Genomic DNA, 23,396 nt, shown 5'->3' with positions numbered 1-23,396 from the left:
GTGACGACATTTTTACGCCTCTCGCTGTTCGTAACTTCGAAACGTCGTATGTCGTTTACGCTTGTAGTTTTTTTAGGATCCACCCGAGGGCGCCACGTCAGGAGCTTTTGCGTTTTTCGTCTCAAAACCTGATTGACAACTACCGTCTCCTTTATCTCCTCCTCCTAATCTTTTTATTTTACGATTCATTTTGAATGAAACTTTTATGTCGTACCTCACTGAGAGCCCTCAAACTTCTAATAATCGACCATTCGCCACGGAAGTCATGTATATGCTATTTAGCCGGCTAGCCTAGCAAGCTAGCAGCTGTCATGTTGCTCAACGTTAGCACGTCAACTTGACAAAAGAAAAACAAAAAGCCAAAACTCACCCGACGACATTCATTCATTCATTCGTTCATTCAGTGCCGAAGTTACGCCAAGATGAGGAGACTAAACAAAAAGAAAGCCTTAACGCTGGTCAGGGAGCTGGACGCCTTCCCAAAAGTCCCCGAGAGCTACGTGGAGTCGTCAGCCAGCGGGGGCACAGGTAAGGCGGACAGTGGGCGCAGGAAGCCACGTCTACCTTCTCCACGTGTGCGTGTGTTTTAAAAAAAAATGTCAACAGTATTTTATCGCTCCTTCCAGTGTCTCTGATTGCGTTCAGCGCCATGGCAGTGCTCGCCTTCTTGGAATTTTTTGTCTACAGGGACACCTGGATGAAATACGAGTACGAGGTAGATAAAGACTTCAGCAGGTAACAACACCAGGAAGTAGTTCATTTGTGGAACATGGATTTAAGCTACTGCCCTTTCTGTTGCAGCAAACTGAGGATAAACATCGACATCACTGTAGCCATGAGATGCCAGCGTAAGTAATCACTGTCAAGCAATAAATGACCATTTTGTCAAAGGCTTTCCCAAGCTTTATTGAGCCAAGGCACACATTTTACATGAGAAAAAAAATCTCAATGCACACTACAAAACAATAAAGTCATAAAAATAGGATATACAAATCAATTATGTACCTTCTGCCATCTAGTGAAAGAACCTTTAAATGTTCTGCCTGTTGCCATACGTCGCTGGCATAGATAGTTTAACAACATTATTTGTAGTATTTTATTTATTTATTTGTGCCCTGCGATTGGCTGGCGACCGGTTCAGGGTGTACCCCGCCTCTCCCCGAAGATCGCTGGGAGACAGCAGCTGGGAAAGGCTCCAGCACGCCCGGAGGAGCCTTGTGAGGAGAAGCGGAAAAGAAAATGGATGGATGGATATTTACTTATTTTAGAACAAGGAAGTGAAATTCAATCATTTCCCGTGGCACACCTGATGATATCTCACAGCACACCGGGTGGGAATCAGTGGTACAGACATTGCGCCACGGTGGCAAAAGCTTGCGCAATCTCCAATGGCAACACGAGTAAACTCTTACATGTCATTCGACCAAAGGAGAGCAAATGAGTAAAAAAAAAAAAAAAAAAATCCATGCCTTCTTCTCTACTTCTGTAATTTTAATGAGTGCAGTCTCAATAAAAAATATGTTACTTGAGGTGAATTGCTTCCGAGGGAGACGGAACCCCTTCATTTTAGAGAATGCTTTGGCTTTTAGCACCCGGAAGAACGTGTGACGTCATGGCAAATTGTCCTTTGTGTACCTAATGTTTTGTCCATATACTGCGTGTATTTTTGTACACTTTGTGAGAGTCAAGTGTGGAATGTGTCATGTTTTAAATGTACAGACATAGGTGCAGATGTTCTGGATCTGGCAGAGACCATGGTTGCTTCTGATGGCCTTAAATATGAGCCGGTGAGTGTCTTTTGGTTGGATTTTGTTGTACGCATCATGGCCGTGTAAATGTGATGCCTTTTATTTGGACAAGTAGGCTAGCTGATACTATTGATGAGCCTCATGTGAAGGTGTTTTTTGTTAAATAATTTGCGGTTGCTTCACAATGCAGGGCTCGTGAATAATAGTCATTAGGCTACTTGGATCTGCAGCGTAAACCCGAACAGCGTAAACCCGAACACACTTCAACTTGAATGTTGCGCTTTTAAAGTGCTTGTAGTTGAACTGATTAGATGGAGAAGTCACATGAAATACGCGTGAACCTGCAATAGCTGATCAATCAGCAGGATCTCTAGCAATGGATACATTGAAATGAGTTTGTCATTCATCTTAGCTGTAAGGTGCTGGTGAACACTGAAGATCAAGTTCGTCCCTGAATGAATGAATGAATGTATTATCCCAGCGTTTGTATTTATGAATGAAAAAAAAATGTCAGTCTTAAACATCTTTTTTTTGTCCATTCCCATATTTTAGGTCAACTTCGAGCTGTCGCCACAGCAAAAAATATGGCACATGTAAGTTGATGTGATGATGTCATTCAGCATCCTACAGGTGGCATAAAGACAAAAAAATGGATGACAAAACTTCCCAGGCCACTGGATTTAATAGTACAGCAGTGCCTTGACTTACAGGTGCACCATCTTGTGAGTTTTCTTTAGTTGAGAACCATGGCTTGGTTGATTTCTTTTTCCTTTATTTGCCAAAATTTGACCGAAGTGGAAATAAATGGAGCAATTAAGGTACCGTGATGCCTCGCATGTGGGAAAGGAGAGCCGCAGTCGCTGATGCACTCTCAGCCATTTATTGAACGGGACAGACGAATACAAACCGAGAACACTCGCAAGGAGCTGCTGTAGGCCGCGGCTCACGCCTAGACGCTCACGCGAAGACTAACCGGTCAACACAACGCCTGCTCCTGACGTTACACACTAGGCCACGCCCCTTAAATGCACACATCCAACACACGAACACCGCAGTACGTACAAAAGTTAAGGCTTAAAAAAAAGCACTTTATTTCTTTACATTGTCTTTTGTTATGTTTTTTCTACAATACAGTGCTATATTCTGTATTAAAAACATAAATTGAGTTGCGAGGTTGGTCACGGAATGAATTCAACTCTGTTAAGTACTTAATTGTACTTAAACGCAGGGCAAAACCGACTTGAATGACTTCATTGGTATCTTTTCCAGGACTCTTCTTCACATCCAGGAGCGTCTGCGAGTGGAGCACTCTCTGCAGGACTTGATCTTCAAGACTGCCATGAAAGGATCTCCACCTGCGCAGTCCAGAAGGTGCACAATACACACACACACACACACACACACACACACACACACACAGATAAAATCTGTTCAGTCAGCGTGTCATGTGAAATTAGTTGGAATACGCCTGAGTGGGAGATTTAGAGATTTTCCCCATCCTGTCAATCATTTAACTAAACGTGAATTTTTTTCCCCACGAGCTGGAGAAGCAGCATCGATCCAATAGAATTTGCGCAACCTATACTAATGCGTCACTTGTTGCCAGGCAGAGTTCATGGGCCTACAGCCAAAGTAAACATCCATCCTTGGTCCTTCCAACCATCCATGGATGGATCCATCCATTTTCTACCGCTTATCCGAGGTCGGGTCGCGGGGGCAGTAGCTTTAGCAGGGACGCCCAGACTTCCCTCTCCCCAGCCACTTCATCCAGCTCTTCCGGGGGGGATCCCGAGGCGTTCCCGGGCCAGCCAAAGGACGTAGTCTCTCCAGCGTGTCCTGGGTCGTCCCCGGGGTCTCCACCCGGTGGGACGTGCCCGGGACACCCCACCAAGTAAACAGGCCATTGAAAAAAAACTACCACTGGTTACTCAAAAACAGCTGGGAGCTTGGTTGAAGGAAAAAAAAAAAGTGACACATGCTAGCTTTAAAACCCGGAAATGTCTTAGTTTTTATCCACAAGCTGGTAAGTGATTCGCTGCCCTGTATTGACATTTAGAATGGAAGGAAAGTAGAGAACTCAAGCTTGACTGTGTGCGTGTGCTTGACTGTGTGTGTGTGTGTCGTTCCACAGTATGGACAGCAGCACGTCTCTGACCGCCTGCCGCATTCACGGACATTTGTACGTCAACAAGGTGGCCGGAAACTTCCACATCACAGTTGGAAAGTATGTATGCGTGCACGCACACCGGCCAACCTGACTCCAGTTCCTGATGTCACTTACTAGGCCACGCCGCTTAAAGGCACACACCCAACACATACATACTAAAGTACATTCAGTAATTACATTTCGGAAAGAAATAAACTTGGATTTTTATTCTCTTGTTTTTATACAGGGGAGGGCTTGTTTTTCTCGATTTAAAAATCAAGAGAAAAAAACATGGGGGTGTTTTTTGGGGGGCTGGAACGGATTGATGGCGACCCCTTTCATTTCAATGCCGAGAATTTATTTGATTTACGACTACAATGAGATGAATAAAAGTTGTCAGGTGCCACTGTTGAGTACATGAAGTATTTAAAAAAAAATAAAATTTATGCACAGGTCCATCCCTCATCCACGAGGCCACGCCCACCTAGCGGCTCTCGTCAGCCATGACAGTGAGTTCGTTAATCTTCAGTTTTTCATCAAATCAACTCTGATGATTTGTACTATTTGTGTGTGTGTGTGTGTGTGTGTGTGTGTGTGTGTGTGTGCGTGCGTGCGTGCGTGCTCGCGCAGGTTTTAACTTTTCCCACCGCGTCGACCACTTATCGTTCGGAGAAGACATCCCGGGCGTCATCAGCACCTTGGACGGCACAGAAAAAGTCACCACCGACTGTAAAGGACATTCTCATCGCTTGCTCCTTACGTCTACTTTAACTGACTCTGACATAACGTGTATGCGTGTGTGTTGTTCTCAGCCAACCACATGTTTCAGTACTTCATCACCATCGTCCCCACCAAACTAAACACGTACAAGGTGGCAGCCGACACGCATCAGTACTCCGTCACTGAGAGGGTACGCGGCCTCGTTTTTCTTTCGGAAGGCAGGAGATGGGCACGTCTCGTGACCAGCGTGCGTACGTGCGCGTGTGTGTGTGTGTGTGTGTGTGTGTGTGTGTGTGTGTTCCCCGTGTAGGAACGCGCCATCAACCACGCAGCGGGCAGCCACGGCATCTCGGGGATCTTCATGAAGTACGACATCAGCTCCCTGATGGTGAAAGTGAGCGAGCAGCACATGCCGCTCTGGAAGTTTCTGGTGCGTCTGTGTGGCATCGTCGGAGGCATCTTCTCCACCACAGGTCACTCACTCGTGCCTCAACGCTAAACTTTAATATTTACCACTTTGGTGATGGTTTGATGTTTTTTTTTTTCTCTCTCTCCCCCTCTTCTCATTATATACAATGGTATGAAAGTGTTTGTCGCCTTTCTGATTTCGTATTTTTTTTGCACGTTTGTCACACTTAGATGCTTCTCGTCATCAAACAAAGACAAAACAAATTCATGGTTCCATTTATCACAGCAAGTCTTCCAGACTGTGAAGTAGCGAAACAGCCCTAGACCATCACACTACGACCACCATATTTTATTGTTTGTATGATGTTCTTTTTCTGAAATGCGGTGTTACTTTTAGGCCAGATGTAATGGGACAAACACCTTCCAGAAAGGTCAACTTTTCTTTTGTCAGACCACAGGGTATTTTCCCCCAGATGTCTTCTGGAAAAATTGAGATGAGCCTTATTGTTGTTTTTACTCAGCAGTGGGTTTTGTCTTGGAACTCTGCCTTGCAGGCCATTTTTGCCCAGTCTCTTTTTTTATGATAGAGTCATGAACACCGACCTTAGCTGAGGCAGGTGAGGCCTGCATTTCTTTGGATGTCTTTTTGTGACCTCTTGGGGTAATTTTGGTCAGCCAGCCAGTCCTGGGAAGCTTCACCACTGTTCTCTGTTTCCGCCATTTGTGGATGATGGCTCTCACTGTGGTTTGCTGGAGTCCCAAAGCTTTAGAAATGGCTTTCTAACATTTTTCACACTTGGAGAGCTCACTTACCTTCTCTCTCTTTTGTTGCTGAATTTCTTTAGCTCTTGGCATAATGTCGAGCTTTTGAGGATCTTTTGGTGGACTTCACTTTGTCAGGCGGGTCCTGTTTAAGTGATTTCTTGATTGAGAACAGGTTTGACAGTATCAGGCCTGGGTTTGGTTAAAGAAATCAAACTGGTATAATAAACAAGAGGGGTGGTGGTGGTGGGGGGGGGGGGGAGTGGGGGCAATCACTTTTTCAACAGGGCCATGTAGATTTTGATTTTTTTCTCCCTTAATAATAAAAACACTTTTTCACAACTGTACATTATAGTGTATATTTCATAATTTTTGGAAACAACCAGCGCCAGGGTAGTTCGGCTGGCAGAAAGCAAGTGACTACCCCTCTGAGATTTAATTTCATATTTTAAAAAAGTTTATGTAATCAATGTAAAATGTTCAGTAACTATCATAATTTTGAATATAATTTGTTTGAGCTAAAAGTATTTTGTAACTCATTTGTGTAAATACTGTATTTACACAAATGAGTTACAAAATAACTAATTTGTGTAAATATTTAATTTGATTGAATTTTAATATTTAGTAAAAAAAAATCTGTAATATTATGGAATATTATATGTATATTTAGTAAGTACTTTTTAAAAATTCAGTTTTACTTTAGTTTTATGAATGCTTATTTCATATATAAAATTGTAACTTTCAAGACATTTTGTAAATTAGATTTTGCTATAGTTGAATAAAGCTATTATAGTCAATTATTTTAAATTTGATTTTAATTAAATTTGATAAACAATATTGTCATTTGTGTAAATATTTAGTTTTACATTTATTACAAATATTTTGTAACTAAATGTAATAGTTAATATTGGGTTAAAGAAATATTAAACATTTTAAATTGCTTATTATATAAATTGTTTTTGTAAAATGTCTTGTAATATATTTCAATATTTAGTCTTTTGATTAATTTCCTATTTTAATTTTCATATTTTGTAACTTTTGAAGTTATACATTTTTTAATTAAGGTAATATTTAAAATAAAATATTTGGTAACTTTTAAAGACATTTTTGGTCATATAATATATTCATTCGCAGGGGGTGCTGGAGCCTATTCCAGCTATTTCAGGCGAGAGGCTGGGTACACCCTGAACTGGTTGCCAGCCAATCGCAGGGCACATAGAAACAAACAACATTCACACCTACGGGCAATTTAGAGTCTTCAATCAACCAAGCACGCATGTTTTTGGGATGTGGGAGGAAACCGCAGTACCCGGAGAAAACCCACGCAGGCACGGGGAGAACATGCAAACTCCACACCAGTGGGGACGGGATTTGAACCCCGGTTCGCAGAACTGTGAGGCAGTTGTGCTAACCAGTCGCCCCCTGTTCCACCTGTAATGTCATATTTAAAACAAAATATTTTCTAACTTTTTATGTAAGTCTTAATTTGATGTAATATTTCAAATAAATTGTGTAACTTCAAGACATTTTTTAAATCTTGTAACTAATTTAATGAAGTATTTAAAAATATTGTAACTTTGAAAAAAAAAAAAAAAAAATCATGAATTTCATTTAATATTTAAAATACGATATATAGGATGAATGCATATATAAAACTTTAGTGTAACGTTTTAATCTGTTAAAACACTTTTCTTTTAAAACCACATGTACTTCCATTTCATTTTCAAAGTTATTACGTTTTTGGGTTGATGAAAATATAAATACAGAAAAAAATGTATAATCTTGAGTGCAACGTGATAATACCATGAAATGTCTTTTTTCATGCATATCTTTATGTGCTGAAAGTAGCTTTAAAGCAAACTTACTCAACGAACGAAGCCTACGAAATGCACATTATTGAGGTACGTTTCGTCTCGTGTGCTGCAGGGATGGTGCACAGCGTGATGGGCTTCTTCGTGGACGTGGTCTGCTGTCGCTTCCAAATGGGAATCTACAAACCTCTCAAGGTGCTCCTCGCGATCTCAAAAACAAACACGACTCGTTTTCTTTCCCCCTCATCTTCATTTTTCTGCCGTTTTTAATCATCCCAGGGGGAAAATCCTGTGAAACTGCAGCAGGCAAAGGAGGAAGTGGCGCCCCCTGCTGACACTAATTTGACTCAGATGGTCAGCTGACATCTCATCACTCATGCCAACACAGCCGTTTGAACATTTATAGTTTTCGATAACTCAGCCCGCTAGTGGAACATCAAATAAATGCTCACATGGCTGGAAAGACTTCTGTAAAAGTGTCCCTTAAAAAACAAAACAAACAAAAAAACATTTTGACCTACTTTATGTACCAGCTGGTAGAAAAGGATCACGTTAAAGCCAAACATTAAATTGTAATAAATCGAAAAAAATAAAAAGCCACACAGAAGGTGCCTATGTGTAAATGTTTATTAAATAAAATCTCTCCACTCAATTCCTCGTTGCCGTTTCCTAATACGATCACGTCATAGCGTCTCTTACATCACGTCAAGAGTTCATTTGACAGTATTTCAGAATATCTTTCGGTAAACAAGTTTTTTTGTGTGTTTTTTTTCTTAACAAAATGTAAGCTAGCCGTACTGTCGCATTTCATAAAAATAGTTGTTCATGTCTTTGAAACTACAGTATCAATGATACAGTAAACCATATTTGTAGGTACACAGCTGTACAAGGTGAATAGTACTCGGTTAACACTACACAGGTATACTTGATGGGAACGTGCCATTGTTGTTCACAAAGAGCTGTGACTTTTTTTGTTCCTTTTACCGGATACAAAATGACTCACAACAGGCAGGGAGGCAGGGCGGATGTGTGAGTGGAGATGGAGGACATATGCTTTTATACTTCAATTCAGACCTTTGTAGTTGATAATACTCCAAGCATTAACTTTGCTTCCAATTAGACAAATGATCAGTCTGGGTCTTGAAGGTTTTGGGCCATCATCAGCATGCACTCAGTCAGTGTGTGTGACGTACATAGAAAATAAGAGTCGCTGTCGGGCGGAAGCCGAAAGTCCAAATTTTGTCAGTGAAATATTTTTTCACAAAACGATACTATTGGTCAGTCCCCATGTGGGTCTAAATTTGTGTTTTTTCTTTTTATAGTGACAAGTGACTCAACTTAGGAGTGTTTGCGAGATACGAGCCATCGTTTGGCAATTTTTGGGATTTGACTTGCGAGAATTATTTTGAGGGCAGATAATGATCACTTCTTCATAAAAGAAGCAAAGTCATTTTTGTCACGAGCCACATTGTAGTTACGCTTTCCCGCAGAGGGTCGTCATGAGTGTGAAACCATATAAATATTTCATCTTCTCGTCCTATTAAAATAATTTTTTTTTAAATAAATTGATGGATAACTAGTTTTCAAATCGGATGTCAAGGATAATAGTTTATTGTTCAAGTTACTGTAAAAAGGGGTTTGGTAACAACAACAAAAAAGCTTCTGCCAATGCCTCCACATTTATTATATGACAATCTTGAAATTTTGGTACAGATTTTAGCAAGAATCATGGAAGTTGACAAGATTTGCTTTCATGGGCCATATAAAATGTGACGAGCGAGATCTGCCCTGGGCCTTGAGTTTGACATGTACTTTAGTGTTAAAAGCCTCTCCAAGTTAAGGGTCAAAACTCAAACATAAAACAAAAATAATTACACGTGCATTTAAGACAACCTCACAACTTGGCCTTCCGCTAGCTTAATGCTAAATGCAATGTCAAAACGCCATAGATAGGCTAACCAATGGCATCTTACGGTGCGGTGTTGTAACGCTTTAACCAATGCATATTTGAACAGACGGTGGCGCAACACATAGACAGACAACATAACAAAACTCACAGGCATATATTCTTTAACCGCTGCAAAAAATGTTACTGCAGCTTACCGAGTCCCTTACAGTAGTTGTGAAACTCTTCTTTGTCTACGTGACTGTATTGCACTGCCTCCCGGTGGCTAAGTGGGACCACCAGAAGGTGGTGTGATAAATGAAACATGATCCACAAACTGTTTCATTCTTCACATTCTATGTAAGTTTTTATAAAGTATGATATTATACTGTTATTTTCCTTATTAAAAACATAAAAAATATTTTTGTGGGTTTTTTCGGTAATGGCATTTTCATTCATTTCAATGGGGAAAGATGATTTGAGTTAAAATATATATTTAATAAACACCCCAAAGAAATGCATTTTTAAAAATTTCCTGAAAAATAATAGTTCGGAGATGTGACGATTCTGCACGAGAGCGACGACATAGAACGCAGACCGGTCCTAATATTCTATGACAAAGTTAACAAATAAAGTTCGGGTTTGGATCCAGAGATTTAAAAAAAAAAATAAAAAATAAAAAAAAATAGCATTTCATAAATTACTGAAAACGTCAAAATTGTAACAGGAAATGGAACCCTAATTGATAACGCCATCGGTTAGGCCATTGCTAATGCGTCTGTCTCCGAATGACATTTGCAGTTGCTCCACATGTGAACAAACAAACTTGTCGAGGGAGGGGACTACAAAAACTGTTCGCTCGGTTTCTCTGCTTTTGGTTTGCGACAAAATGTTGCCACAAACTAGATGAGAAAACACAAAAGGAGATGAAAAATTCAGTGGAACCTCCCAAAAAAAAAAAAAAAAATTGCCAAAGAAAAAGCAAAACATACTTCTATGCTCAACACTTTGTCTCTTTGACATGTTGTGTTCCACCTGGGAGGCGCGACTGTAAAACGAGTAGGTACTGTAAAGCGGAGTGCAAAAGTTTTTTTCTTTTCAGCTAATCATGGCAACATTAATTAATATTCATTTGATAGAGTGCCCAATAACTCTATGCAAATTAATAATTGGGGGAAACTATTTTGCGTGTAGATAAGTTTGATATACCACCGTGCCAAGTTTTCAATACTGGTATTGTATATGATTGACAGTAATGATTCATTTTTACTTTTTTTTTTTAAATTTCCAAATACTGTAGGTACATTTTTCATTTGATCTCTGGTAATTAATTCTGACTTATATAGTTTGATTCGATAATAACAATGCTACCAATCCTACTTTTGCAGCTCTGATTATGATTATGACCAGCAGCAATGCTACAGACCCGTTGTTGCAACAGTGTCGAGAGCAGCAGGCTGATGTGGGCGCGCATGCTCACCGGCGCCACCTGCCGCCGTTCCGTGCCCTGCGTCCCCAATTTTTTACTGCATTGGTTTTGAGTAAGGCACTCGGCCCCCTCATCATCTTCGTCTTTCTCACACTGATGCCCCTCTCCCACAGTGATGTGGTACACGTAGCACAGTTAAAAGGCTTTTCGAAATGAACTGGAGTGATGAAGCTGCTTTTTTTTTTTTTCTCCCCCCCCCCCACCTTGTTTTTGGAGCACTGAAGGAAGCCGTTTTGAGTATTTTCATAGCCTTGATATGCAGCTTAAAGGTCCCATATTATGGCTATTTTAGACCTCCATAGAGTGAGTCTCTAACATGGACTTAGTATCAAAGTGTCAGTTTCATTTATATTATAAAAAAACACCTTGGTTTTGTCATACGAGTGTCCAGAAAAGGCCCCTCTGTCACTACTACTGTTTGACCCGGTTTTGTATCCGTTTTGACCATACTTGGCATAGACTGCCCCCATTCCTCTGATTGGTTGCCTCCGTGTAGCAGACCCATTTGGCAGAGTACACATTTGTTATGTTGACAGCGCTGGCTCGACAGCGGAAAGGGAACCCGGAGATCTTCGCTAGTGACGTAGATAAGTTTGAGAAATTCCAATGAGCTGATTTTAGGCCTCTCGGCAGAAAAAAATAACATCTGGAACTCAGGAATGCGTGGATGATTTTAATTCATACTTCACATTTTTACTGAGGCACCATAGAGCCAATATTACATGCCAAATATTAGAAAAAGTTGGTTTGGAAAAATATGGCACCGTTAAGGTGCTAGTGTGGACAAAGAGCATACTAGTACATAGACCTTTTGAACTGCATATCAAGGATATGGGTGGGTGGGTGGGGGGGAGAAAAGCTCATACGGCTTCCCATAAATACAACAATACTATGCACAATGGTTAACGTATGCTTGTGTACAGAACTCAGTGTAGTAGTGTGACTTCTTCCAAGCCTGCTGTCACTAGTATATTAAAAAAAAAAAAAAGGAGAACAAAGTGGCCCTCGTTCACGTTTTGGGAGTCCCATGCAGAGGGTGGCCATTTTGCGGCCGCGTCTTTGATATGTAGTCAGTCGAGGCTCGGGATGGGACGGGACGATCGGATCCGAAATAATTCCATCCTGGTGTTTTTGGATCCTCTTCATCTGCTTGTTTACAACAATAAATGTACACATTTTTGACATCTTTACATTTACAGTATATGATATATTTGTTAGGCATGTGAGGAGTAATGTGGGACCGACTTGTAGAACCATGATTCCCAACCTCTGGGGCCATTTCTTTTGGAAGTGATGATATTGAAGTGTTTTGGGATCCTGGTTTCTTGTATATTCACATTTATAATCTATTTATTGAGGCATTTATAATAATTGTTTTTTTGGGGGGGGGACTCAATCATTCGCAGGGCTCGGTCCTTATCCACCGCAAATAGCCAATAAAGGTCGGGAAACACTGTTCTAGAGGTTTTTCTGTCTGCATGGACCCAAAAAATATTTGGGTGTGCATCATCGGGCTCCTCCCGCTATGTTACAACAACTGTGAGAGTTGATCAGCTTTTTAAGGTGGCGGGTGTAATAATCCTCTTGTAAATGAATATCTGAATATGAGTTGAGGACAGGATGAAGAAGGGAAAACTGATAAAAAGCCGATCCCGTCTACCTGCTGACAGTGGAGGTCCAGGACCTCAGGGTGGCAGGCAGTTTATCCGGCCCGGGGATGTTCCAGGGCCCCGGGGAGGTGGCGGCAGCTCTCCTGGCGGGGGGCTCCTCGGTGCTCTTAGAGGGGCAGAAGAGGCCGGAGTGACCCCCGGAACGCTCCTCCTCTCTGGTGTAAAGCCCTCTGGTCAGCAGCCTCTCCTGGAGGCCGGCATGGGCGTCTCCGCCAGCCAGAGAGGTTCCGTTGGGAATAACACTCAGGTAAGGGTCCCACGGCCAGAGAGCGCCCGCCGCCTGGGTGCCCAACCCTATTCCGTCACAGCAGGGGGAGCAAGCGTCCCTCTGCCTCCCCAGGACGGCTTTGGCGGGCAAAACCCGAGGCTGCCTGGTGCCCGGCCCGCGCTCGGCCTCTCCTCCCTGCCCTCGGATCATGCACTTCTGCTGGGTGGACCTGCCACCTGTAGCCCCTCGAGCCGAGGAGCTGTGGTCCGTCGTCACCTGTGGAGCTTTGTCCGCCGCCATGCACGCCGCGGCCTCTAGAGGGAGCGGATGAGGGGAATCCAGGGATGCGGCCGGATGGGATGCAGGCAATGGACTCTGTTGGACTTCGAGGGTCACTTCCGGCAGGGCAGAGTGGATTGTAGGAAGGGAATCCCAGGGGCCGACACAGTCTGTTGAAGACCAGGGAAAAGGCATAAAGGGAGAATTACCAAGACAGATATATGTCGCGGATTTTGAAGCGATCATGTTTTATTGGGTTTTACTCTAGACAGGCAAGTCGCACATCTTCAGTGTCGTACCACGCGACAGTAAGCACTGAGGCTTACTGGACGACGTGCAGTGTAATTAACAGCAAGAAAAGAGGCAGAGAGGGTCCCGTAATAAGAGAGAGAGAGAGAATATATGCTCGTGAGTTTTGTTCTATGCTTAGCTTGTATGTGTTGGTGCGGCATGCGTGTTAAAATAGAAGTTGTTTGAAAGTTTATAATCATTGTCACATTTGTACTAATTCCCGTGAGCCCATCAATGGCATTTCACATTATATGCAAGCATTAAGATAGCAGATGTTCCTTAGACAACATTACTGTGTATGGTTTGGTAGAACGTTTGGGTTTTAAATACACAATATTGAATTGCCTCTAGTTTTGTGTGTCAGTTTGACATGTAACTTCAACTGGGAGTGACAAATAAACAGCTTGGAGCAAGCACACCTTGTATTTTTTTTCCTTTCCTCAAAGTGATGCTATACGATTGTCTCTCTATAGCACCGATTTTCACCTATCGCGGGTGGGTATGCAACGTTTCGCCCGCATTCACCGTACACGAAAACACACACACTTTATTGTCCATGCATTAACACATGATCATGCAAACGCACGCACGCACACACACACACACACACACACACACACGACTCTCCATGGCAACAAGAAGAGAAGAAAAGAGAAGACATGCAGTTTTGCACAAACCGTGTCTTTAGAGTGGCCCATTAGGAAGAAATAGGGGGAGCTTAGTGTGTCACCTTTCATGCACATGGACAGGTTGGAAGGTACCATTCCTGAGGGAAGGCAAGTAAAAGCCTAATATGCCAATCGTCCGACTTCAAGCGTAAACATGTCACACAGAGACAATTAATGACAGGAGCCAGACATGAAGAGTCACATATGGTTAATATGCTTGTTAATGTGCTTTGGAGAAAACAAAAACAAAACAAAAAAGCATCAATACACTGCTCACAAAAAGTCAGGAATATTCAGTGTTCAGTGACCTTCATCTGACCTCCTCCAAACTTGAATGTCCAGCTGTTGAATGTGTCAGTCATTTTTGCACAACTTGCAGTTGTCGGACAAGGAGCTGATTGGCAAAATTATTAACAGTTGTTTGATCCATGAACATTTCCAGGGGCGTGCACTTCGCCTTTCTGTGACTCTTCCAGTCTCTCTGGAGCTGTTGCAACCTACTAATGACAACCCTGACGGAAGGCTTCAAGCAGGATGTATGTGTTGCTGCTCCGTGTGTGTTAAGTAGCAGTTTTTTTTTTGCATTATATATTAGCATTTAGCTAGCAGACTTTGGTTGGACAAAATGTTACGATTTGGTTAAACATTTTGGTGTTGAAATATCCAATGTTGTATTCTCTTTTATTTTAAGTGTCTGTCTGTCCGTACGGGAAGCTTACGTGAGCGTCGTCTTTTCATGTCCTCAAAGTAATGTTCCATCGCACATTTCTTAAACTATATAGATATAATTAACATACATACATTATATTGTATACATTTATATACACATTCAATTGCTGTAGCATCGATGCTAATTTATGTTAGCTCATGAGTATTTTCCCATGAAATGTTAGCATTAAGCTACCAGAGTTTGATTAGACAAAATGATGTGGTTTGGTTGAATGTTTTGGTGTTCGAATCGACAATGCTGTGAGGCTTCAAAGGGGATGTTGTGATGATGTCAGCGGGAAGTGGCCACTGAGCTTATGGCAACATAAGCAACAAAGATGGAGAGACTGGAAGAGTCACAGAAAGACTTGGAAGTGCACAGCCTTGGAAATGTTCATGAATCAAACACCTGTTGGGAATTTTACCGTTCAGTTTCGTGTTAGAGAAGAGCAAACTATGCAAAAAGTACTGAAGCGTGAAACAGTTGAGAAAAGGTCAAATTAAGTTCACCTGCAAAGGTCATAGTGCATTTTAGGTTCATGCTGACATTTCCTCCGAAGCCTCCAAGTTTTTGTGAGCAGTGTAAAAGTGAGCAAGGGTCACGAGAGAGTGAACACTGGGAACAAGACCCACCGTATTCCGGCACCTGTCCCGTGCCTCTCTTCAGCAGCAGTCGGACCCTGCGGGCCCCCGCCTTGATGAGTTCGATGGCCCGGGCGTGAGTCATGTCCCGAGTGCTGTCGCCGTTGATCTCGATGATTTGGTCCCCAACCTGAGGACCGGACGTAGACACGCACGCGGACGCACGGATATACAAATTCACGGAGGTGACCTTGGTCATATTCTATATGTTAATACATTACAACTTCATATGAAGTCAGTGTGAAACACTTACAGTTTTGTTTTTTTTATATTACAATTGAGGTCCATATGACATATTTGAGCTCACCCTCATCCTCCCGTTGCGTACGGCGGGGCCGTCCTCGGCGAGGCGCAACACAAACAGGTCCATCTTGTACTCTCTGCCCCCGCGGATGCTGAAACCGAAACCTTTGGAGCTTTTCTCCAGCTCCACTGTGAAGTAATCAAAGTCCTGCAGAGGGGGAATCTAAAAACGGAACCAAAAACAAAAAACAGGGCATCGTGAAAGCACAGCAGGTGGAACATATTGTACAGTCCTTGCGCAGTGAAAGTAGCGCACGAGTATAGCGGATATTAAAAGTCTACACGCCCCTGTTCAAATGCTTACTGTGAAAGAAGAAATGAGAGCACGATAAATAACTTTTAAAGCTCAATTATCGATGTGGAGGGGATTCCAAATAGCAGTCAGTGGTTGCACTAACGCAGTGGAGATTTCAAAATTCCATGCATTTTCCAGATGATAATTCCCACAATTGTTGGTAAGGGAGGGGGGGGGGGGGGGGGGGGGGGGAGAAAAAAAAAAGTAAAATCATTTGTGACATTTGAGAAAACAGAAATGGATCCTTGTGATTCAGTCAAAGGGACGTGAGTGCGTTTCGCCTGCATATGACTCACAACTGCAGCCGAACTCGTCTTGGAGACGTCAAAGCAGTTCACACAAATTATGCATTTAGTTAAGTTTGTTTTGAAACCCTAACCGTGTTTTGAAACCCTACTTTGACACTCTAAGCCTGTTTTGAATCCCTACATTGACACCCTAACCCTGTTTGAAACCCCACTTTGAAACCCTAACCCTGTTTTGAAACCCTACTTTGAAACCCTAATCCTGTTTTGAAACCCAAATTTGAAACCTTAACCCTGTTTTCAAACGCTAACCCTGTTTTAAAACCCTACTTTGTAACACTAACGCTCTTTGAAACTCTAACCGTGTTTTGAAACCCTACTTTGAAACCCTAAGCCTGTTTTGAAACCCTAACCCTGTTTTGAAACCCTGCTTTGAAACACTAAGCCTGTTTTTAATCCCTACTTTGACATCCTAACCCTGTTTGAAACCCCACTTTGAAACCCTAACCCTGTTTTGAAACCCAAATTTGAGACCTTAACCCTGTTTTCAAACGCTAACCCTGTTTTAAAACCCTACTTTGAAACCCTAATCCTGTTTTGAAACCCATATTTGAAACCTTATCCCCGTTTTGAAACCCTACTTTATAACCCTAACCCTGTTTGAAAAGCCTACTTTGAAACCCTGACCCTGTTTCACTTGATCTCATTTCTTACACGAGCACAAGGTGTGTAGACTTTTGCTATCCAGGGCAGCGATTGCGATACCTGCGGCCGAAACTCCGCAGCGATCCCCAGGGGGAACTGCGCGGCTGCCGTGTGCTGTCTGAAGTCCAGCAGGCCGGGCGGGTGCCGGTAGTCCAGCGTCGGGGGCTGCCGGTAATCGGTCACCGGCGGGTGCCGGTAGTCTACGGGTGGTTGCCTGTAATCAGTGAACGGAGGATGGCGGAAGTCAGGTTTCACATCCTGTCTGGCTTTAACCTCAGACCTGTGAGGAGGGAAAAAGCAACACAATCTGAGAGAGTTTTGTCTGGAGGACCGTCTGTGTGCGCAAGCGTGTTCAGTGCTCCTCCGTCATATTGGACCGATCGTGTGGAAGATTTATAGACGGGCCTCATGCAAAATGTTTTTGGAGATCATTATTGTGATATACAGCTCTGGATATCAAGAGACCGGTGAGCGAGTCTTCTTCTCGCTTCCTCAAAGTGATGCTACAGTATAGCTCCCATTTCTTGACATATGTTTTTAATATTTTAATATACGGTGTACGCATCTGACATTTTTAAACATGATTTGGGAGTTTTTATATCATCTATATAGGACATATGATGTTTTGAAAAAAAATATTTTACTTCATGTTTTTACAAAAAAGGTGGAGCGGTGTTTTCAGTGCTCCTGGCTGACATGGAGACCGAGTCCTCATTGTGGTGTGTGTGTGCGCGTGCGCGTGTGTGTGTAAAGCGGGGGTCACTAAAAGAAAAAGCTTTTGAAACTTTCATCGAGCTCTCACTTGTAAAATGGGTAAAAAGCCACAGCTGGGTCGGAGTGCTACTCCAGAGTGTGTAGACACACACAACTGTCACTGATTGCTTGCATTCGTGCATTATCCAAGAGACACCTCGAGGTGAATTATTCAGCGTCACCGACTGGGTGGAACTCGGCTAAGTCAGAAGAGAGAGTCAGGAACTTACTACATGGGCACGCTGGCGCACTCGACATAGTTTATTTTATTTTCTATGTGATTTTTTTTTTTTCTTTTTTCTTTGTCACTTTACAAAGGCCACGGGTACGGAAAGCCGCACATGTATTCCAAATCCTTGATACCTCATGTTCTAGTACGTTCTTTGTCGTCACTCGTAGGAATGTCCATCTACTGTATCCTCCCTTCCATTCACGCAGCAGCACTCCTATCCATCCATCCAACTTCCATCCATCCATCCATCCATCCATCCATCCATCCATCCATCCATCCATCCACCCTTCCCGCCGCTGCTGTTTTGCTGTCATACCTTCCGTCATGTAGGTAGACTTGCGGCGGGGGTCCAGAGGGATGGCCGACGGGGCTCTGCTGCGTTCCGGCCGGCGCCGGGTGCGATGCCGCCGGTGCCGGAGGACAAATGAGGATTTGGCCGGTCTGAGCTGGTGCCTGAGCAGGCTGGACCGACGCCTGGCCCGTCTGAAGGACCGCCTGACCGGCCAGCTGGGCGCCGCCTTGGCTCGTCAGGACTCCGGGGCTGGGCTGGGTGCCGTGTTTCTGGGTCATGGGGCTCTGCTTTTCTGAGCCGGGCCCGGACTGGGAGCCTGTTGGGGGTGGGGGACATCAGATCACAAAGGCTCATTCCCTACTCCCTAGTGACAATATGGGGTATTGTATATAATGGACTACGTCTATCGTTCACTCAACAGCCAAATGGAAACAAGTTTGGTTCCACTACGCATAAGCAAGGCACTTGCCTTCCTCTGGTATGATGTGCAGCGTGACCGTGAGGCCAGCGTCTTTGATGAGCTTGACGATGTCGGCGTGCGGCATGCTGATGATGGACTGGCCGTTCACCGCCAAGATCCGGTCGCCCACTTTTAGTTTGCCGCATCGGTCTGCGGGGCTGCCCTCGATTATACGTCCGATTTTGTGGGGCACGGCTGGAAGAAGAGGTAGGTTGGATAGATAGTTAACTACGTTGGATTGGTCGCACAGGGAGGTACGTGGGTAGGTAAGACAGGTAGGTAGTTAAGTAAGGTACATAAGTGGGAAAAGGCGCTGCCCCACCACGGACGTTGGTCACCACATTACATGAAAATATTGACAATAGATTAAAAACACACAAATATTTACCCAGTGACTCTCGATGACAGTTTGACATGCAGTAGCTCCTCTTTATATATATTTCTATGCAATAGATAGGAGCAATGTGGGGCGCTACGTTCCAGCGACATCACGTTCCACTTGGGCGTTGGCGTGTTCGGTGGCATGTGAACTTGCAGGCGTCAAAGTTCACTTGCTGTCTGCCGGAATTTCTATTTATTTATTTTACGTTTTACCTCTGACCTTTTACCTTTGCAATTTTGAAAGTAAATGTGCTATTATGTGTTGCTAGCTTACTTTCATGCTAACGCGGCATGATTGTGCTTCACAATACAGACGAGTGAAGATGTCACTATTCCTCGTTTATGATTTAATAAACAAACACAAAACATTGTCAATATAACTACAATGTTAGTAATGCCCCTCTCTGTGACATGTTTAGTGTGAAACACACGATTTAAGTTATTAATGTAACGGATTGCCAGCAGCCTTTAGGCTAGGCAGGCAGGTTGGGTCGATATTTAGGTAGTTTGGATAGGCAAGTAATTAGGTATGGATCAACTTACTGATGACAGCGGCGTTCTCCGGCCTGTTGAGGGAGCTGATGATGACGAAGCCAAAGCCTTCGTTCTCCTTGCGGTGAATGAGCACGTCGCTGGTGTGCAAGGCCGAGCCGTCCGAGGCCACGGCGGCGGAGGATGCGGGGGCGCCCGGGGCCGCGGCGTCGTTGCGGGGCGAGCTGTGCTGAGTGGACACTAAGCTGGGGCTGCGGCCGTTTACGGGGCACCCTTCGCCTGGAGGGGACGTAGTCAATAAGCAATGTGTGGAGCTTCACCAATAGACCTTCGAACGGCATAACATCGACTTAATACAATGAATATGAAGATCAATGGAAAATCTCCTTTTTGGGTGAAATTTAAGGTTATTTTGGGGATCCTTCAACTACGGCTCGCTCAGCCCTGCGAGTTCCCGTACCCCAGTTTGAGAACCTTGCTATAGATAACGTCTGTGCTGTTAAAATCCCTCCTCCATCTCCTTCCCCCTCCTCACCGGGCATGTGCAGCCTCCTCCTCACGGTCAAGCTGACTTGGCCGTTGCGAGCGGCGGCGTGCATCAAGTCGATGACGTACTTGTGCGGCTTCCCGGCGACCACGTTTTTATCCACCGAGATGAGCTCGTCCCCCGGCCGGAGTCGGCCGTCGCGCTCGGCGGGGGTGTTCTCGATGATGGCGCCGATCACAATCTGTTCGGAGACAAAGGCGCCGTTAGGAACAGGCCGCGGCAGAACGGCACGCTTAGCATGTCCGTGGCACACATTGCACTGCTACTGTACATGTTAACAAGGCGTTCGTTTAGTATGGGAGGCAGCGGTGGGAAGTAACCAAGTACACAAATACTTTACTATTCTTAAGTAGATTTTTCAGGTGTCTGTGCTTTACTTGAGTATTTTTCTGACAACATTTTAGTTTTACTCTCAACATTTGAAAACCTATACACTACTCAGAAAAAAAGTTAGGGATATCGGGCTTCTGTGCCTTTCTGTGACTCTTCCAGTCTCTCTGTATCTCTGTTGCAACCTGCTGACGATGACGCTACGGCAGACGCTCAGTTTTCTAAAGCAGTTATTCTCATCAGCCAGAGCAAAGTCTCTGGTCACGCAATTTAGATGATCCTTGCAAAAACAACAACAACTGAATGAAATGATGGCGGTGGACTCCGCTCTGGACTGGTTGCCAGCCAATCACAGCACCTGACATCCATGTCTGTGTTCAAGGTACAGTAGAGCTGGATGCGTCAAGGTGGCCAGCGAGCGCGTGCACGAAGCGTGTTGAGGTTAGGCGGGCGTTACGACGGCGTGGGAAGCAGGTGTGCGAGGTTAAGTAAGCGTGAGCTCCAGCCCGTCCCATACGAGCCTTGTCACGGGCGTCCGGACTCACAGCCTGCACGGCCTCGTCTCCCCCCAGGATGCGGAAGCCGAAGCCGCTCTTCTCCCTCAGCAAGTGCACCTCCACCTCTTCGTACTCCGGACCTGATGCACACACGTCAGCGTCACAGCTTATAGCTCCTTCTTTTGGCAGCGGGCTCGTTCCAGAATTGGAGAACATTTTCCCATGACGTTTCAAATAATCCATGTATAATATACATAAACTAAATTGTAGTTGTCCGGAGACAAAGTGTTGTCGTAAAAGTCATTCCAAAAGGTTATTTAAAATACCAAATCGCTTGTACCATCCTCTTGATGACCAATTTACATATCACATATGACAGTTACATTTAAGTTTGAAATCACCTTTTTTTCGGTGTGCTTTTTGTTGAGGTCTTCTATGTAATTCTTCTTCTTCTTCAAAAAAAATAAATAAATTCCACAGACATTTTAAATAGTAATATTTATGCTCTGAAGTTGTGTCTCCCAACTAACACTGTTACTAAAAAACTTTTCAGCCAAAAAAAAAAAAAGTAAGCTACATGACTCAGCAGAAATGATATCATCACACTAATTGCTCTTACCGTGGGTAGACCTAAGAGACTGTAAGTCCTCTTTTCTATGGTTTATTTTCTAACATATTAATATCAATATTGGTAAGTTTCTGTTTGACCTGATAGCATAGCAGGTAACAGAGCTAGCATGTACTTTTGAGTAAAAACTAACGTTGGAATTTATTTGCAACCCTGGTACTGTACTTAAATAAATACTTAAACCAAATTAGTGCACAAATAAAATAGAACCTTCAACATTTAATTGAAAAGGACTTATTCAGCACTATTTGGTGCCTCAGTAACTGACTGAGGGTTGTGCCAAACACAGCAAAATATATGATTAAAAATATATCCAATAAAAGTGTACTGTTGATGGTTTAGCGGGATGAATCAAATTCTGAGATTTTTTATTTTACCAGTTTTTCTTGGAAACATTACTAAAAATGATAAATTGTCATTTTTTCCCCTAAAATGTTGGAGCCTAAATGGCCCTCCAATTGTGGAACGACCCAGCGACGCATTTGATTGGCTGCCCCCTCCGTCTCCCACGACGCTTTGACACAAGCTCAACTCACGTCGGCTCTCGTAGATAGCCCTGGACTTTTCGTAAAGGTCGTACGGATCCGGCTTGTTCAGGTCGAAGCCCTCGGTGGAGTCCGGCACGGATGTGCGGTGCTGGGGCTGGTTGGGGAAGGGCGTGCCTGGAGGCAGAACAGGACCCGACAGGTTGGCCTGGGGGCTTCCGTGCGGGTCCCACTGGTCAGGTAACTGCAAAGAAAACAATCAATATTTAAGAATAACAAGAGCATATCGCGTAGTTTTTTTTAATCCAGACCACTGAGCATTGACATTATCTGAGAGTCCTGTAATACAGTATTTGTTGCATTGATTTAATTGTTTTTCTTAAAATTGGTTTATAAATTTGTTTTTTTTTTTTTTATACATTTACAGTATCTCATTGAACAATTATTGTGAAGAATAAAAACAAATATTTTTTAAAATTTCTATCCGTCCGCCCATCTATCTATCGAACTAACAAAAGCACAGTGCTAGGTTAACTTGCTAGCTCGCGAAAGCTCAGTAAGAAAAAACAAAACAGTAATTTTCCGCATTTCAATGTCTTCTTTCTGACCCAACTGTCCAAACTCGGGAAGACCTAGTTTGATACAAAAGGAAGACGGCAAGTACATACAAATAAAAATATTGATAATGTATCAGAAGAATCAAAGAAAATGGGGTGGAAAGCACAGCGGACATGCTAATATTTAGCTGACTAGCATGCAGTTATCTAGTGACAGTAGGTCTAGCTTCTTCTTGGTGGCTCACTGGTCACAAAGCTAGTTAGCCTAGCTTAGCTTTCTAACCAGCAAACTACCTAGCTAGATTTCTCCTCCCTCTCTCTAGCTATCTATCTATGTTCGCTGAGTGTATACTGTATTTTGTTATATTTTTTTACGAGATAAATGCTTGAATAGGGTGGAAGCCAAAAAAAGAAAAACAAAAAAAAAAGAAAAAAGTCTTAATCACTTAAGCGCATGAATTTCCCCTGTGAGGGACAAAGGATGATGTTCATATTGATATTCTGCTGTTTGTTGATTATTATCGTCATGCAATTTACACCGATCAATGGAGCATTACACCCCTGATGATCATTGTAATGATTTATTGATTCACTACAATTGATTGGTGCAGTGGTTGCTTCGTAGCAGAGAAGACCAAGCAATCCTAGACACATGAGCGACGTTAAATTGCCAAGCTTTCTTTCCCTATGGCATACAGTATAATGTGGGCGGAGCATGGCATCGAAGTCTCTTAACTCATTAGCGCCCCCTGGAAAGTT

At 43.3% G+C, this 23,396-nt stretch overlaps 2 protein-coding genes across 7 annotated transcripts in view; one reads left to right on the top strand and one right to left on the bottom strand.

The window, feature by feature from the left end:
* The first annotated feature begins 88 nt into the window (after window positions 1-88).
* ergic2 (ERGIC and golgi 2) lies at window positions 89-8,247 on the top strand. Its single transcript, XM_061677131.1, has 13 exons — window positions 89-528; window positions 627-735; window positions 802-848; window positions 1,720-1,787; window positions 2,301-2,341; window positions 3,018-3,119; window positions 3,880-3,972; window positions 4,348-4,403; window positions 4,525-4,623; window positions 4,707-4,804; window positions 4,925-5,087; window positions 7,711-7,790; window positions 7,875-8,247. The coding sequence occupies exons 1-13, from the start codon at window positions 423-425 to the stop codon at window positions 7,956-7,958; spliced, it is 1,146 nt and encodes a 381-aa protein (XP_061533115.1). The 5' UTR covers window positions 89-422; the 3' UTR covers window positions 7,959-8,247.
* Window positions 8,248-11,938: 3,691 nt separating this feature from the next.
* LOC133402877 (membrane-associated guanylate kinase, WW and PDZ domain-containing protein 2-like) overlaps window positions 11,939-23,396 on the bottom strand; it is a 99,749-nt gene continuing 88,291 nt past the window's right edge. The window contains exons 13-23 of one of the 6 annotated variants that reach the window (XM_061677124.1): window positions 22,132-22,324; window positions 20,992-21,107; window positions 20,129-20,321; window positions 19,645-19,872; window positions 18,730-18,915; window positions 18,285-18,576; window positions 17,044-17,263; window positions 15,743-15,901; window positions 15,427-15,565; window positions 12,630-13,296; window positions 11,939-12,115 (exon numbers count right to left, since the gene is read on the bottom strand). In XM_061677124.1, the coding sequence (XP_061533108.1) occupies window positions 12,112-12,115; window positions 12,630-13,296; window positions 15,427-15,565; window positions 15,743-15,901; window positions 17,044-17,263; window positions 18,285-18,576; window positions 18,730-18,915; window positions 19,645-19,872; window positions 20,129-20,321; window positions 20,992-21,107; window positions 22,132-22,324 (2,397 nt within the window). In that variant the 3' untranslated portion in view covers window positions 11,939-12,111. Of the gene's footprint in view, window positions 13,297-14,094; window positions 14,184-15,426; window positions 15,566-15,742; window positions 15,902-17,043; window positions 17,264-18,284; window positions 18,577-18,729; window positions 18,916-19,644; window positions 19,873-20,128; window positions 20,322-20,991; window positions 21,108-22,131; window positions 22,325-23,396 lie in introns of all 6 variants that reach the window. The other 5 variants (XM_061677129.1, XM_061677130.1, XM_061677127.1 and 2 more) reach the window with 5 other exon arrangements.

The sequence above is a fragment of the Phycodurus eques genome, chromosome 5, assembly GCF_024500275.1.
Source record: "Phycodurus eques isolate BA_2022a chromosome 5, UOR_Pequ_1.1, whole genome shotgun sequence".
Classification (NCBI taxonomy): domain Eukaryota; kingdom Metazoa; phylum Chordata; class Actinopteri; order Syngnathiformes; family Syngnathidae; genus Phycodurus; species Phycodurus eques.
This window is presented reverse-complemented; position numbering and strand designations above follow the sequence as displayed.

What these genes read in the sequence shown, in the direction of transcription:
- ergic2 (XM_061677131.1), top strand. Translation starts at nt 423, where the DNA reads ATGAGGAGACTAAACAAAAAGAAAGCCTTAACGCTGGTCAGGGAGCTG. An exon ending in TTCCACATCACAGTTGGAAA is followed by an intron (nt 3,973 to 4,347) that starts GTATGTATGCGT and finishes ATTTATGCACAG; the next exon opens with GTCCATCCCTCATCCACGAG. An exon ending in AGAAAAAGTCACCACCGACT is followed by an intron (nt 4,624 to 4,706) that starts GTAAAGGACATT and finishes TGTTGTTCTCAG; the next exon opens with CCAACCACATGTTTCAGTAC.